This window comes from Myotis yumanensis, unplaced genomic scaffold (assembly GCF_028538775.1).
Source record: "Myotis yumanensis isolate MYYU_CA2020_CCGP unplaced genomic scaffold, mMyoYum1.0.hap1 SCAF_1, whole genome shotgun sequence".
Classification (NCBI taxonomy): Eukaryota; Metazoa; Chordata; class Mammalia; order Chiroptera; family Vespertilionidae; genus Myotis; species Myotis yumanensis.
Genome location: NW_027223752.1, coordinates 35,521,198 through 35,538,876, shown reverse-complemented (window position 1 = coordinate 35,538,876; position 17,679 = coordinate 35,521,198). Strand labels below are relative to the sequence as shown.

Here is a 17,679-nt window from a genome sequence, read left to right as displayed (position 1 = left end):
TTGTGTTAACCTGCAATCAAATGTAATCTTCATTTTAATATTTATACATTTTTATGTTGTTATGAGCCTATTCTTAACGTGGATTTTATTTATTTGTTTCTCTCCTCCCTCACTTCTGTGAAATGCATAAAGGAAAGGGTGTTTGTTATTCATACATTTATACCCCACTAACTGGTGTTACACATCTGGCTTCCACTGGAGAGCCCCTGACATCGCAGGGAACGGTGATCAAAATTCCACACACTAGCTTCATGCTGGGGGCTCGTAGCTACTGCAGCATTGAAGAGGGCCTTTTCCTGGCTTCTTTAAAATAAGCATGGAGATGGGATGGTTTAAGGGAAGAACACCTCTCAAGTCACATGACCACTGCTGCGCTTCTGTGTGTCCTGCTTTCTTCATAACAGCTTGGCACTACATTCTTTCCCTGTATCTTAGTGGGCTTGTGTGTACGCGTGGGATGGGGGTTGGGGTGGGGCGTTGTCAGTGGATGGTTATACATCATGCATGCAATATTAGAGTGATGTGCCTTCCCTTATGTGTCACAGATTATGATCACAGATTTAATCTTCTGTGTTCCTGAGAGACTGGGCCGTCTCTCTTATTGGTGTGAGATTCATGTGTTTTGATGTTTACACCCTCAATTGTTCTTCATGTTGCATTAAACATAATTTGAAATGTTCTCCTTTAAGAGTTAGCTTTTCATGTTGGGCTGAAAAAGTCTTCATTTCTGTGTAGCAATTCATGTTATTATAACCTATGGCTTTCAATTGTACCTCCCATAATGAAGAGCTGACTTTAAACACTGTGCTATTCTTGTTATGACCTAAGCATAAGGTAAGTCACTTCTCTAACTGTATCTAAAGATTGTGGTTGTTTGTTAAATTTTTCTCAGTTTTGTTTAAAGCATTTTCACTTTTTCCCTTACCATTTATTGCGTGCTCTCCCCCCTTTTGTTTTCTGTTTCATGGCTTTAAGATTTGTTAATGGGCAATGTGATCTTCAGCAAAATTATATTACACATGTAAACACATGTTGAAATTAATTAAATGAATTATTTGATGTCTGAAAGCAGTCTTGATTAGTAAATAAATACCTATATTTTCAGTGAGTCTCTAATACATCTCATTTCCTCCATTAACTTTAATATACTGTTTCTACACCATTATTGTAGTTTTGACTCCAGTTGAAAGGGAACTTCATTGTCAACACAATAAAGTCAGATGTTAATCCAATAGAATAAAGTAATAGATAATCCAATACCATATTTTTCATTTTTAATCCCTGACAAATTTGGTATTAGGGCAAAATATTGGTTTTATTTTTTTCAAACTTTATTTTTCTACATTGAGTAAAAAAACAGGGTAAGATAAAACAAAACAATAAGCCATAAAACTTGAGACAGACCTGTGTTACCTTCTTTATAGTTCATATGTGTGAGAATAAGAACAATAGTTGTTTCTCAACTTTATTCTTTCAAGTAAATTCCATTTCATTGTGAGTTAAGTAAAATCTTTAAATTGGGATTTTATAAAATAAATAGATAAAGATGACCACTTTAATGGTACAAGAGAGAGGGGCATCTGCTACATGCATAAATATTATTACATTTTTAAAATTATTTTCCTCAATATTTTTACATACATACTCAAAATCACTAAAGTTTATGTAATTGTTGATTTTAAAAGTGATTTCCCTCAATCTGGGTCAAATAGCCAATGTAACATAAATGAGAAAACATTGCCAATACTGCTGTTGGCAATTTATGAACCTAAATAAATAACTCAGACTCACAGAATTGAATTGTTTTCATCATCCAAATTTCTCTCCCAAAACCATTTGGAAAAAAATAATTCTAAAATGAGGTGCTACAAAGCAATTCAGGCTTCTTTATTAAATTTACGCTATGAATGGACTTTTTAATTTTTTAAGCCATCTACAGAAGGGACACGGTGTTCTTTTATTGTTGTTTTGGTTTGGGTTTGTTTTTTGTTTTGTTTTGTTTTTTTATTTGGTTTTGGTAAAGCTGGCTAGTTCTTCACCACCATTTTCATTTAGACATTATATAAACCTGTTGAAACATTTGATGAGAAGATTTGAACTACTCATCTGAACTGCTCTGTTCATTATAAATCTCTTGTTTCTATCCATACACTAGCTCCACTCTAGATTGGAAGGGCTTAAAGATGAACTCTGGAGGAATAGAGGCTACGACTTAAGAGTAACTATTACTGATCAAAGGAGCTGCTTTCCATTCGCAAACATTGCTTTGCGCTATGGGTTTGGGCTCCTTCTGTTTCTACATCTTGTTGAAGACTTTCTTGACTTCCATTTGACTTCTTTGAACTCTGTTTTTGTCTTTCAACATTTTCCCCTTTCTTTTTCTTCTCTCTCCCAGATGTTTCTCTCACTCTTTAGCTTTCTCTTATGTTCTTTGAATCACTTTTTAAAATGTAGTTTATCTCTTTATTAAGCTTGTCTATTAATTTTTCTATTAGTGTTTGTTTATTTTCTCCTTTAAGGCTGTAGTGGTATAGTTAACACTTATTTTCATTCCATGGTATGTCAACTTGCTTGTTTATCTTGCAGCAAGTTCATTAGTCATTCTTACCCTCTTGATATGAATTTTCAATAAGAAATAGCATTAACATATAGCCTCCTTCTGTAAACCCGTACTTTCTTTTCTATCTGCTAGAGTTACCACCCCCATCTCTTCTTTTTTTTTTTTTTTTCTCACTCTTGTGTTTTCCTCCCTGTATTGTTTTCTTTAAGTAGTCATTAATTTCTTTCCAATTTGGTCCAGAATTGTTCCCCAATAAAACTTATGAGTAAAATAATATAAGAATACTATTTTCTAGATTAGCTTCTTCATTCTAGTATATTTAAATCTAATCAAACAATCTGGGCCAAAAGAGAATAACTTTAACATCTGGAATTATTTTCTTTTTTTTTTTTCTTTTTTTTTTTTCTTTTTTTTTTTTTTGGTGTGTGTGTGTTTTTCTTGTGTGTATATGATTTTTTTTATGTTGTTGTTTCTTTAAACATTAACAATTGTTTTTTTCAGGGAAGGACAACCATAATCCACCCTAAGTTGCAACATTCCTTTCATAAATTGTTTCATTACAATAGTAGATTGTGTTAAACTATAGAAATTAATTTTTTGTGTATATATCCATTTGGGGCAAGCTGCTGTGGAATGGGAGGAAGAGGTGTGGAGTTTAAATGCAATTTACTCTGAAATTAACAAGTGATAGTGCCATTCAGCATGGCCCTTGAATTCAACAGTTTTACAGCATTTAAAAGAATGTTCCACTTTGAACTAAAATATTTTAATCAAAGCATAAAAGTTTCTGATTGATAAACTATATATACACCTAAGAACTGGTAAATAAATGTATTCAAAATCATTGATTTCAAACAGATGCAACTTTTATAACCAATAATAATAAATACAATAAATAACAAAAGTTATTAGAATCACACATAAATATTGTATCTGAGGATTTTCCCCTTATTAACAGGGAGCAAACATTACAATAGAATATTTGATTGCAACTTTAATACTTGAATTGCATTATTCTAGTCAATAGATAATCATAATGCCTTAAGATTAAGTGTCTTTATTTGCAACTGAATATGTGGTAACTTGAATTTTTTCCCATATGCTAATTTCATATACACATAAATAAAAAATTGCCTTTGGTTTTACAACTCTGTCACATTTATAATATTGTACACCCATTTTTTTCTGGAAATCGGTTACTTAAAGTAAGGAAAGGATAATTATATATAAAACAAATGTAGCATATTTTTACTAACATGTTCTGATATCTGTGATATATAGAACCCTTGCTCCTAGACCTCAGGAGTTTGCCCAATAAGAATACATACATATCTGGCTATCTATGTTAGAAGCCCTAAATTACTGAGTTTATGCTTTCTTTGCAGGTCCAATCCAGGTGCAGCAGCAAGGAGAACATTCTCAGAGCCAGTAAGTATGTCCTTATTTCAGATGGACTAGTGAATCAGAGCTTGTGGTTCAACAGGAATGAAAGCTAAAAATGTCATTTTGGTGAAAGAATGAAGAAGGTAATAGGTAACTTTTATATCAAAAATATGAATAGGGCTTTTACCTTCTAAGAATATTAGTATCAATATAGTAATGGATTTTTTTTTATTCTAATTGTCTTTGCAAGCTAACAACAAAACTTTGATAACACTCCTAGTTAGGGTGATAATGAGCATTTCTATGATTCTAAGATGGGAGCCTTCTTTAATGGCCTCACTGCCAAAAAAGTTACTTAAAAACAGACTAACTGAAAATAATAATATAAATTCACTAAAAGAATCTAACTAAAAAAAAGTGACTCCTAAAAGGATACAGCATAATCATTTTATGTATGTGCATTCCTGAAAGATCTTACTTCACAGGCAGCATGTTTTTATAATAGTGCCCTGAACCATGGATAAAGAAACCTCTTTTTATTTTTATTGTTTGATTGCTTAGTAACACTAACTTGGAAGTCATTTAACTTTGTGTATTATTCATTTTTTTATTTTATAAAAAGGAACTATTTTTTATTTTATAAAAAGGAACTATAAATAACCTGCATCCTTGAAATGATGTGATGTTGAAGGTTGTGCCTTAAAAGCTTTGGGATTCTAAGATAAAAGTGCTGTATAAATGCTAATTACTTTACTATTATTTTCTTTCACTTAATATTAATGATATCATCCTTTCTTACTCCTCTTCTTTATCAAAAGAAGAAGTACAGGTGGATCATACTGAGATGGGTCTATTGGATACTTATATACCACTAGGAGTTTTAGTAAATGGGATGATTTATATTTCCAATAGAATGTGTATATTATTTAACATTAAAAAAAAATAACAAAATTTCAGATGGGTAAAAATTCATGTTTTATTTTCTTTAATGTAAATTTTTTCCCATTTCTGTTTTATGAATCTTTGCTTGAAACTATTGAATTGATAGGCAAGCATATCACAATTATTTGCTCAAGACATTTATGTTAGAGTTATATAAAAATAAATGCAAACAGCCGTGTTTAATCTCTATACTTTGCGAGTTTCTACAGCATTTTAAAAGACATGAGAAAGGCTTTTCAATTATAGGAGATGTAAAGTCCTATAGTCCTATACTAACACCTAAGGTTAAAAAACCTAAGAACCAGGTGAATGATAATTGAATATTCACTAAAATAAAATAATAGATATAAATTAAATTTTAAAATTACATTTTATGATGATTACTGTATGATTTCCATTTTTTTGTTGATCTGGAGATGATAATGAATAAACTGATAGTGATTATGGTGATTAGGAAAAAAAATAATTTCTTATGGAGAACAGACTTCTTTGAACCCTTTTTCACTTCTCATGGACCTTTGTGTTGTTAGGACTGTCTTTCATTTCAGTTACGCTCTTACTGGCTTCTTGGCTAGTAATCACTTTGACTGGACATCATGATGGTTCAGGTTTTTCTGATCTTGGTGTTTAGGGTGAAGTTGTCACGTAGATGTTCTATATAGTCATTTAGATCCATGTAGAGAGCCCATCTAACATCATAGTCTCATAATTCTGTGACTTCTGTAAGTTTAAGTTCTTTCCTCTCAACACCACTTTAGTAACTTATACTCATACCCATAGCCACACCCAGAACTCTTTCATCACTATAAGCAGTACTGTGAATTTCTAACTTCAATAATTTATTGCTTATTTAGTCTACTGCTATCTCCCTTCATTTCTTTTTTTGCCGTGTGTTACTATATTGTAGTCATATCGACCCTATTAGCAGTTCACCATTCTCTCAATGCTATGTCCTGGATTAGAGGCAGGACCCTTTCTCCCACTGCATAAAATATCCATTCTTTTTATTTTCCTAGAAAATTCTTATCTGTTGAGATTCAGTTCAAGTGTGGTCTCCTCTGTGAAGCCTTCTCTGAATTTCCAGCAGGCATCATGATAGATCCTTTTTATATGTCTCTATTGTTCCTTCTACTTCAGTCATTTTTCATTTATTAACTATTTATTTACTTCTTTGAGGATACTCAAGGAAAACATTTCCAAAATGTAGACAACTTTAAAAAAAACTATACAGGAATGCCTTGTTTTATTGCAGTTTGCTTTATTGTGCTTCACAGATAATATACGTATATATGAAAGGTTTATAGTAACCCTGCATTGAGCAAGTCTCTCTGTGCCATTTTTCCAACAGCATTTGCTTACTTCATGTTTCTGTATCACATTTTGGTAATTCCTGCAATGTTTTAAACTTTTTCATCCTATCTAATAATAGACAAACATGGTAATTAACCGTACCTCCGACACACTTCCCATTGGCTAATCAGGGCGATATGCAAATTAACTGCCAACCAAGATGGTGGCCGGCAGCCAGGCAGCTGAAGCGAACAGGAGGCATTCTTGCTCCAGTGATGGAGGAAGCCAAGGTTCCCCACCTGCCACTACCAGCCTCTGAGCTGCACTCTAAGAAACAATTTTGCAATTATAGAAGCTAAACAAACCCCAGAAACCTGCTTTCAGCCAGCCGGGCCTCAGAGTTGGAGCTGCAACAGTGTTTCAATTATAGAAGCCAAACAAACCCAGATACCTGCTTTCAGCAGCCGAGGTCTCAGAGCTGGAGCCGAGCCTCAGAGCTAAAGTTGGCTCTCAGTTCCAGTGACAGCCATAGAAGGTAAATAAATCCCAGAATAAAAAAAAGAAAAGAAAAAAAGGAGAGGTTGGGAGCTTCAGTCACCCGCCAGCCTGAAAATGGCCCTCAGCCCCTCACCCAGACTGGCCAGGCACCCCAGTGGGGACCCCCACCCTGAAGGGGTGTGACCAGCTGCAAACAGTCATCATCTCCTCATCCAGGCTGGCCAGGCACCCAAGCGGGACCCCCACCCTGATCCGGGACACCCATCAGGGCAAACCAGCCGGCCACCACCCATGCACCAGGCCTCTATCCTATAGAGTAAAAGGGTAATATGCAAACTGACCCTAAAAGCAGAAGGACTGGGAATGACTGGTCACTATGACACACACTGACCACCAGGGGGCAGATGCTCAATGCAGGAGCTGCCCTCTGGTGGTCAGAGCGCTCTCACATGGGAGGAGCTCTGTTCAGCCACACGCCAGGCTGATGGCTGCCAGTACAGCGGTGGTGGTGGGAGCCTCTCCTGCCTCCTCAGCAGCACTAAGGATATCTGACTGCAGCTTAGGTCTGCTCCCCGCTGGCAAGTGGACATCCCCCGAGGGCTGCCGGGCTGCCAGAGGGATGTCTGATTGCCATCTTAGGCCCAATCCCCCGGGGAGCGGGCCTAAGCCAGCAGGTGGTCATCCCCAGTCTGCGAGAGGGCACAGGCCAGGCTGAGGGACCCCTCCTCCTTCCCCCCCCCCCCCCAAGTGCACAAATTTTTGTGCACCGAGCCTCTAGTTATTATTATATTTGTTATAGTGATCTGTGAACAGTGTCTTTGATGTTACTATTGTAATTATGTTGGGGTTCCACAAACCATCTCCATATAGGATGGCAAACTTAATCAATAAATGTTGTGTGTACTGACTGCTCCAGCAACCAGCCATTCCCTCATCTCTCACCCTCTCCTTGGGCCTCCCCATTCCTTGAGACAACAACAATGTTGAAATTAGGCCAACATGGCCTCTAAGTGTTCAAGTGAAAGAGTCCCATGTCTCTGACTTTAAATCAAATGCTAGAAATGATTCAGCCTACGAGGAAGGCATGTTGAAAGCTGAGATAGGCTAAGCTTATTAAGCAAAATAGCCAAGTTGTAACAAGTTGTAAATGCAAAGGAAAAGTTCTTTGAGGAAATTAAAAATACTATTCCAATGAAGACATGAATGATAAGAAAGCAAAACAGCCTTATTGCTGATATGGAGAAAATTTTAGTGGTCTCAGTAGATGATAAAACCAGCCACATATTATTAAGCCAAAGCCTAATCCAGAACAAGGCCCTAAATCTCTTCAATTCTGTGGAGGCTAAGAGAGGTAGGAAAGCTGCAGAAGAAAAGTTTGATAGCAGAAGTTAGTTCATGAGGATAAAGGAAAGTAGCCATTTCCATAATAAAAGTACGACATGAAGCAACTAGTACTCATGTGGAAGCTGCAGCAAGTTATCTAGATGATCTAACTAAGATAATTAATGAAGGTGGATATGCTATACAACAGATTTTCAATGTTGACAAAAACTTTCTATTTGAAGAAGATGCCATCTAGGACTTTGATAGCTAGAAAGGATAAGTCAATGCCTGGATTCAAAGCTTCAAAGGACAGGCTAACTCTCTTGTTAGTGACTAATGTAGCTGATGACTTGAAGTCAATGTTACCATTCATAATTAAGAATTATGTTAAATCTACTCTGCTTGTGCTCTATAAATGGAACAACAAAGCTTGAATGACAGCAAATCTGTTTATAACATGATTTAACGAATATTTTAAGCTTTTTGTTGAGACCTACTACTCAGAAAAAAAGATTCCTTTCAAAATATCATCAGTCATTTACAAGGCCCCTGGTCATCCAAGAACTCTGAAGGAGATTAACATGGTTTTCATACCTACTAACACAACATTCATTTTGAAGCCCAAGGATCAAGGAGTAATTTGACTTCAAATCTTATTATTGAATAAGTACATTTCATAAGGCTATACCTACCATAGATAGTGATTCATCTGATAGATCTGAGCAAAGTAAATTGAAAACCTTCTGGAAAGGATTTGCCATTCTAGATGCCATTAAGATCATTTGTGATTCATAGTAAGGGTCAGAATATCAGGAGTTTGGAAGAAGTTGATTCCAACCTTCATGGATGACTTTGAGACGTTGAAGACTTAGGTGATGGGAGTAACTGCAGGTGTGTGGAACTAGCAAGGGATTTAGAATTACAAATGGAGTCTAAAGAGGTAGCTGAATAGCTGCAATCTGATAATAAACTTGAACAGATGAGGAATTGCTCCTAATGAATGAGCAAAGAAAGTGGATTCTTGGGGTGGAATATACTCCTGATGGAGTATGCTACTTTGTAGATTGTTGAAATATCAACAAAGGATTTAGAATATTATATAAACTTAGTTGATAAAGCAGTGGCAGGGTTTAAGAAGATTGACTCCAATTTTGAAAGAAGTTCTGTAGGTAAGATGCTATCAAACAGCATAACATGCTACTGAGAAATTGTTTGTGAAAGGAAGAGTCAATAAATATGGCAAACTTAATTTTATTATTATTTTAAGAAATTGCCACAGCCACCCCAACCTCCACCAACCACCACCTTGATCAGTCAGCAGCCATCAGCATCAAAAAAAGACCCTTCACACCCTAACCGGTTTGGCTCAGTGGATAGAGCGTCGGCCTGTGGGCTGAAGGGTCCTAGGTTCGATTCCGGTCAGGGGCACATGCCCAGGTTGTGGGCTCGATCCCCAATGTGGGATATGCAGGAGGCAGCCGAACAATGATCAATGTCGTCATTGATGTTTCCATCTCTCTCTCCCTCTCTCTTCCTCTCTGAAATCAATAAAAAAATTTTTTTTTAAAAAAAAAGACAAGCCCTAACTGATTTGGCTCAGTGGATAGAGTGTCGGCCTGCGGACTGAAGGGTCCCAGGTTCGATTCCGGTCAAGGGCATATACCTTGGCTGCAAGCACATCCCCAGTAGTGGGTGTGCAGGAGGCAGCTGAACAATGTTTCTTGCTCATTGATGTTTCTAACTCTCTATCACTCTCCCTTCCTCTCTGTAAAAAATCAATAAAATATATTTTTTTTAAAAAAAGACAAGACCCTACTAGAAAAAAAGATTATGACTCTCTGAAAGTATAGAGGATAGTTGGCATTTTTTAGCAATAGCAAAACAAAACAAACAAACACATAATCTAAAAAAAATGGGCAAAGGACCTGAATAGACATTTTTCAGAAAAAGACATATGAATGGCCAACAGGTACATGAAAAGATGCTCAGCATCACTAATCATAAGGAAAATACAAATCAAAACCACAATGAGCTTTCACTTCATGCCTGTTAGGATGGCTGTCTTCAGAAAGACAAGAGATAACAAATGCTGGCAAGGAGTGGAGAAAAGTGAATCCTTGTTCGCTGTTGGTGGAATTGTAAATTGGCACAGCCACTAAGGAAAATAGTATGGAGTTTCCTCAAAAAAATAAAAATTGAAATACTGTATATTAGCAATTCTACTTCTGAGTATTTATCCAAAGGAAACAAAATCAGTATCTCGAAAAGATAGCTGCACCCCCCGTGGTCATAGCAGCTTTGGACCTAAGTGTCCCTCAATGAATGAATGGATAAAGAAGTAATGAGATAGATAGATAGATAGATAGATAGATAGATAGATAGATAGATAGATAGATGATAGATAGATAGATAGATAGATAGATAGATAGATAGATAGATATTATTCAGCCATTAAAAAGGAGGAAATCTTGCCATTTGCAACAACATAGATAGACCTTGAGGGCATCATGATAAGTGAAATAAGTCAGATAGAGCAAGGTAAATTCTGTATGATCTCATTTGTGGAATAAAAACAAACTCATAGAAAATTGATCATTTGTGGTTACCAGAGGTCCAGAGGTGTTGGGTTGGGAATTGGATGAAGGTAGTCAAAAAGTACGAACTCCCAGGTATAAGATAAATAAGTATTGGAGATGTAATATACAACATGACACTATAGTTAACTATGTAGTGTACTTGAAAGTTGTTAAGGCAGTAGAGTTCATATTACAAGAAAAATAATATTTGTATCTATGTAAGATAATAATGTTAACTAAATTTACTGTGGTAATCATTTCACAATATGTGAAAGTCAAATTATAATGCTGTACACCTTAAACTTACACAGTGCTCTATGTCAATACATCTCAATAAAGCTGGGGGTGAGGGGACAAAAACAAAATTAAGCCATGAGAATAAATCTCTTTCTCAGTCTGAGGAGTCTTCAGAATAAGATATAGGGTTATTAGTCAAACTACCTAATTTTCTGACTTCTTTATTTGCTTCCTGGTTCTTTTTAGTAATATCAGTGATCCCAGAGAAGTCTACAGGAGTATAAGCAGCACATTCTTACCCAATATCAGCACATGTTATTCCATAAGAAGACAATATTATATCTAAAGCAGCTAAGGCACTGTCATTGTAATTTCATGAAACTTTCAAATAATGAGTTATTTAGCCTTGGGGGCATTATGTAACTCATCTGCTATTCTCTGAATCATAGCATGTAGCACCTTCCCTACTTACAGGGCCTTTTGTAAAGCTTGAAGTAAAGAGGCTTGAGAAAGGAAGAAAGAAATACAGAATTTCCCTTGAGTGATCAAGAATTTGATTGTTGCATCAAGGCCCAATTTTCCTACTTTTTAAAAATTAAGTTATCTAACAATCTAGGAACTGGTGCTGTGTTTTTTCTTAGAAAAGAAACTGATGGCCGAAACCGGTTTGGCTCAGTGGATAGAGCGTTGGCCTGTGGACTGAAAGGTCCCAGGTTCGATTCCGGTCAAGGGCATGTACCTGGGTTGCGGGCACATCCCCAGTAGGAGATGTGCAGGAGGCAGCTGATCGATGTTTCTAACTCTCTATCTCTCTCCCTTCCTCTCTGTGAAAAATCAATAAAATATATTAAAAAAAAAAAAGAAAAGAAAAGAAAAGAAAAGAAACTGATGGTCTAAAATGGGTTCTGGAAGAAACTCCTTGCAGTAAGTACTTCATCTACTACCTCAGTTTCCTCATCTGCAAAATGAAGATAATAAAAGAGTATTTTGCACGTAGGAGTGGAGGTTTAGATGGCCTGATTTGAATCTTAATGGGTTCAATCGCAGTAATTCTCCTATGTTTGTTGAAATTTTGCCCACAAAATCTAAAAGGTCTGGCATCTTTTAGAGATCTTCAATTTGGGGTTGATCTCCTTGTGATCTTCAATATTCAAATTAGCTATAATCTCATTACAAATAGGGGAGTCTTTGGGGATTTCAAGGAAGGAAAACATAAGAACATTTCATCTACCAGTATCAATTCCATTTATATAGTACATTCTGCCTATCAAGTTAGCAGGAATATTACAGAGGAGAAAAAACTGTTTCTATGTTAAACTTCTGAGGGTGACAGTTATGAAGGACACGACAGAGAATTATTAGAGATACCCACCAATGAGTAGGTTTTTTTACTGCAATGAAGAGATTGTATTGCAGTGGTACAATTTAAGTTTGATGTATATGAGGAAGGGATCCAACTTAATTTCTTTTGCTTATAGGTATCCAGTTGTCCCAATGCCATTTGTTGAAGAGATTGGTATTAGCATCTTTGTCAAAATCTATTTACTATAGGTGTATCAGTTTATTTCTGGACTGTCATTTCCATTCTGTTGATCTATATGTCTATCCTTATGCCAGTCTTACACTGTTTTGATTACTGTAACTTTGTAAGTAAGTTTTAAAATTAGGAAGTGCGAGTCTTCCAACTTTGTTCTTTTTCTGAATTGCTTTGCCATTTCATCTGAATTTGAAGATTGGCTTTTCTATTTCTTGGAAGAAAAAAAAAGCCTTTGGAATTTTGATAGATATTACAATAAATGGATTGTTTTGGGTAGTATTATTATCTTAATATTAAGACATCTAATCTCTATTTCTTTGGATCTTAACGTGAGGCTCACTTTTGCACTCACTTTTATGTTCTATGCCAATTTATGCATTTTCACATGGCATGTGGAGATTCCACTCCCAGTCACAAAGTAATCTGTATATTTCATCTCTGGAGGAACTTTTATCACACATTTTCTTGCCTCAGAAGTGAAACCAGCATATCAATGTCAAACTTAGGACTAGTGTGGTCTGTTGTATCAGACTCTAGGCACCTCTCCCCAGTTGCCTCTCCGTCCACTTCAGCCAAGGCCCAGGGCCAGGCAGGCCATTCCAATCGCCAGTCCTGCAATAGGCTACCCTGTGGCCAGCAGTGGAGGCGAGGACCCTGTGCCCACAGTGTGCCTCAATTCCTGGGAAGGAGCTCTGCACTACAGCAGTACCCAAAATGCCTCCTTGCAAAGATTTGGGGGTGAGGACTTAGAAAGGTATTGGTGTGTACACTGTCTTTGATACTATCTAACAGTCAATGGGTCTTTGAGGAAGTTCGTACAATGAATAGTAATTTGTAAGTTTTATCTTCCTAAGCAAGAGTTTTCTGGATTACTAAAGTTATGCTGATGAAGACAGTAGAATAGTAAAGCCATGTTTCAATTCTCAATCTAATGTAATAGCTAACAGTAGTTATCTAGCCAGAAATATCCCCAGGGTGCAAAATAATTTATCTGCACCCTAACTTGGTGAAAAGTCATCCTGCTTTATTTAACTATGTGTAGAATTCTATGCTAATTTCTGGAGATTCTTATTTGAATAAACTATAATATAAATAAAATAGTGGCGTTGGGTTTTGAGTTATATAAAGACAAACTAACTCTCTCCTTTGAATACATTAAGAGATTTTACTACTTGTACAGCAAGAAACTGGAATAATGATTCAGTTGAGTAGTACTAAAGTAAGGGATTTCCCAGGGCTTTCTTTTGAAACTGACTTAGCATTGCTCTTCTTTTCAAACAACTACTTTCTCACAAATTGTCTTGTCAAAGACTAGCACATTCATCCCATGTTTCTAGTGGGCTTTTAATTTTAAAATAATTTTACCTTAAAGACATGTTTATTTGAAGACATTATTATTTTATTGGAGGGATTCATTACATAATAGAACAGATTTAGTGGGATGCAGAAAAGATAAATGTTATTCATCTATTAAATGAAATGAAAAATTTTAGGTATGTTAGTTTATCTGTAGGTCCTAACTTTGTGAAGCTTTACCTTTTTATACTTTACTAGAGGCCGGTGCATGAAATTCGTGCATGGGTGTGGTCCCTAGTCCTGGCCGGTGATCAGGGCTAATCAGGTTCCCCGCCTCCCCACCTCCCCTTCCCTCTCCACCCATGCGCCACCACCACACAGTTCCCCGCCACCCCCCGCCCACCTTCCCTCGCCACCCGTGTCCACCACCACCCACCCCCGGTTCCTGGTCCCAACCCGGGTCCCGGCCCTGATTGGGTGATTGGGACCTGCTGGCCAGTGGGGGGGGGGGACTAAGAGGTTGGCCAGCAGGCCCCAATCAGGTGATCAGGGCCTGCTGGCCAAGGGGAGGGGCCAACTGCCACTACTGCGGGCAGGCAGCGGGCCAATCGGGGCCTGCCAGCCAGGGGGAGGGACCAGGAGGTTGGCCAGCAGGCCCCATTGGCAATCGGCTCTTGCGTTGGTCAGACTGCCCCCTGGTGGTCAGTGCATGTCATAGCGACCAATTGTTCCAGTTGTTTCATCATAACGGTTACTTAGGCTTTTATATATATAGATTTGTAAAAGTTTGCTAGCCTTATGCTAAAAAAATGAACTTTGTGGGTTTTAGAATTCTTTCCATTGATCTTAATACTCCAATATTCTAAAGTTTTCAGTGATTAAACTTTAAAATTATTAGATAATGACTTATTTACTTACAACCTTACTTATATCTCCTTCTTGTTCACATACTTTTAATATCCATACATAAATGTCAGATATTCCCTTTTTGTTGTTGTTAATCCTCATGGAGGATATTTTTTCCAATGATTTTTTAGAGAGATTGGGAGGGAGGAGAGAGAGAGAGAGAGAAAGATAAAGACTTAAATGTAAGAGACATACATCAATTGGTTTCCTCCCGCACACACCACAACCAGGATTGGGGATCAAAGCTGCATTCCAGGCACATGCTCTTGATCTGGAATCAAACCCGAGACCCTTTGGTGTGTAAGCTGACGCTCTGACCACTGAACAACACAGGCCTGGTTAGATATTCCATTTTTGCTGTCATTATTTTAACAATTGTGATCTTAAATAACTTTAAGAAACCTTATCACCTCACTACCATCAGGTTTGATAAATATTATCTCTAATGACAGATGCAGTCCATTAAAACTCCTTAGTATTTAAAATATTATAGGTCCCAAGTGTCAATTCCAATTTAAGGAAGCAATAAAACAATTTTCAATAAGCAAATTTGTGTTTTAATAAGCCTATATCCTCTAAATTGTTCTGTTCAAATTCAGGTTTATACATACGCAGAACAAGTGATTGCAGTTTTAACGTATTTTGAGGTACCATGAAAAATCTGCAAGTCTCAAACACCTATCCTCATTGTCTCACCTTATAAAAGAAAATGTGCTGTATATTTAAACTACCTATGTTCAAATCTTGGTCTCTCTACTTACTAGCTGTATGAACTTGGGCAAGTGCTCATTATCTCTATGTCTCGGTTTCTTTTCTGTCAAATGAGGATTGTATCTGCCTCGTGGATTGTTGTACGGATTAAACAGCTAAAATGCTTGGTGTATACTAGTAATATTCAGTAAATGAGTAAATGGTAGCTGCTATTACAGTTATTACTACTAGTACTACTAGTACTACTAGTATTACTATTATTGTTATAACAATTGTTCTTTAGCGCAAAGGCATTGTCTTTTAAAAAACTACTTCAATGAAAGTCTGTTAACTGGTTGGGGTAACAAATTAAGCATTTAGAATTTATTAATCTTAGATAAATTTATCAGATAATTTGGCTGCTACCTCTGGGAAATGAGTTTTAAGACAATGGGTGGGTACATAGCTATTATCCTATATAATAAAACCCTAATATGCAAATTGACCAAACAGTAGAACGACTGGTCGCTATGATGTGCACTGACCACTGGGGGGCAGACACTCAATGCAGGAGCTGCCCCTAACCCACTGAAATATTGATTTCAGAGAGTAAGAGAGAAATAGAAATATCAATGACAAGAGAGATTCATTGATTGGCTGCCTCCTGTATGCCCCCTATTGGAGATTAAGCCTGGAACCTTGGCATGTGTCCTGACCAGAAATAAAACCAAGACCACCTGGTCATAGGTCGATACTCAACCACTGAGCCACACCAGCCAGGCTAGATGCTACTTTTAATCAATCACTCCCTCCTTCTTGAAACAATTACCTACCTTGCTTGGTTTTGTTCTCTTCTTTTAAACTATCGGTTTCCTTTTTCTCCAGCTGTTACCAATGAGTTTGGATTCTTGTCTCCTGATATAAAAGAATTAAGACTTGCCCTAACCGGTTTGGCTCAGTGGATAGAGTGTCGGCCTGCGGACTGAAGGGTCCCAGGTTCGATTCCGGTCAAGGTCATGTACCTGGGTTGTGGGCACATCCCCAGTGGGGGGCGTGCAGGAGGCAGCTGAATTGATGTTTCTCTCTCATCAATGTTTCTAACTCTGTATCCCTCTCCCTTCCTCTCTGTAAAAAATCAATAAAATATTTTTAAAAAGCAAAAGAATTAAGACCAAGGACAATGATAAAAACAAAGGCAAGTTTATTTAGGCTCTGCAGAGGACTAGAACACTGAGACAGAGCCTCAGATTTCTCACCCCAACTGTGGTGCATTGGGGTTTTTATTCCTTGAGAACACAGAAGTTGTTGGCATTAACCAATCACTGTATAAGTTGTCTGTTTTTTTTCTTTTTTGGAACATTGATGTCCAGGTATACATCAGCAAAGCTAAGTGTTCTAAGATTATGCAGCACTTACTATGGGATGCAGGAAGGGACTTTCCCAACTAGGTATTGAGTTTGTTTCTGGGGTTTGTGGCTTGTTTTTAGATCTAAAAAACAAACTTAAAAGAAGTCAGGGTGATTCCTGGACCTTTGTTTTATAGCTACCTATTGATAATTGCCGGGCTTAACTCAATCAAGCAATTTTGGGAAACATTTTATTCTACATTTCACAGCTTCTTTGATGACTTCTACTTTTAGTCCATTCATTCAATATCACTGTTATTCAGAGTTTTCTCAAGACCTTGCATTCACACTTCACATTGTACATGAGTAAAGTCACCCACTCACAAAGCTTCAGTAAGTTTATCTTTTCCCTAAGTTTCAGTTATATTTCCAATAATCTATTGTAAATCTCTTTGTAGATCTCTTCTTGGATACTCCACAATTTCCTCATATTCAACATCACCAAAACCAAATATATAATCTCATATCTCATATTCTTAACATATCTCAAAAAATGACATCACTGTCCACCTAGTTGTCCAAACCCAAAATCTTTACAGTATTTTCCTATCCCTCTTCCTTCAACCACTTTTATCTTTCTAAAATGCAAACCTAAACCTTTCATACTCATTTAATGACTTTTATTCACTTTTTAATAGCTTCTCATTGTTCTTAGATAAAGTCTCAACTCCTTAAAATTGCTTACAATCTAGTTTCTGCTTACCTCTAGTTTTACTTCTACCATTCCCATTAAATTCAGTACTCCAGCCATGTGAAACTTTCAATTTACAAGTAGTTTCCCCTTTTGAAAGATGTTGTTCTCCCATCTCTTCCCCTGGATAACTGCTACTTATTCTATATTTCTTCTCATAGGCTTTCCGTTACTGCCCAACTCTGAGTAAAATATCCCTCCTATGTTCTTCTTTAGTGCTCTGTAGTTTTCATACTTTATTGCAAGCCTTTTTACAGTATAGCACTTTCCTGTTTCCTCCACTCCGCCCTAAGCTCCTTACAGGTACCTCTTATCTTATTCACTGGTACTATTCCCAGGATCTA

The 17,679-nt window shown here is 36.9% G+C and overlaps 1 protein-coding gene across 15 annotated transcripts in view; it reads left to right on the top strand.

Moving 5' to 3' along the window:
- Positions 1-17,679, top strand: part of GPHN (gephyrin) — a 452,278-nt gene that overhangs the window by 335,886 nt on the left and 98,713 nt on the right. For 13 of the 15 annotated variants that reach the window (XM_070418066.1, XM_070418108.1, XM_070418094.1 and 10 more), the window contains one exon: positions 3,946-3,988. In XM_070418066.1, coding sequence (XP_070274167.1) covers positions 3,946-3,988 — 43 coding nt within the window. Of the gene's footprint in view, positions 1-2,155; positions 2,219-3,945; positions 3,989-17,679 lie in introns of all 15 variants that reach the window. The other 2 variants (XM_070418183.1, XM_070418192.1) reach the window with 1 other exon arrangement.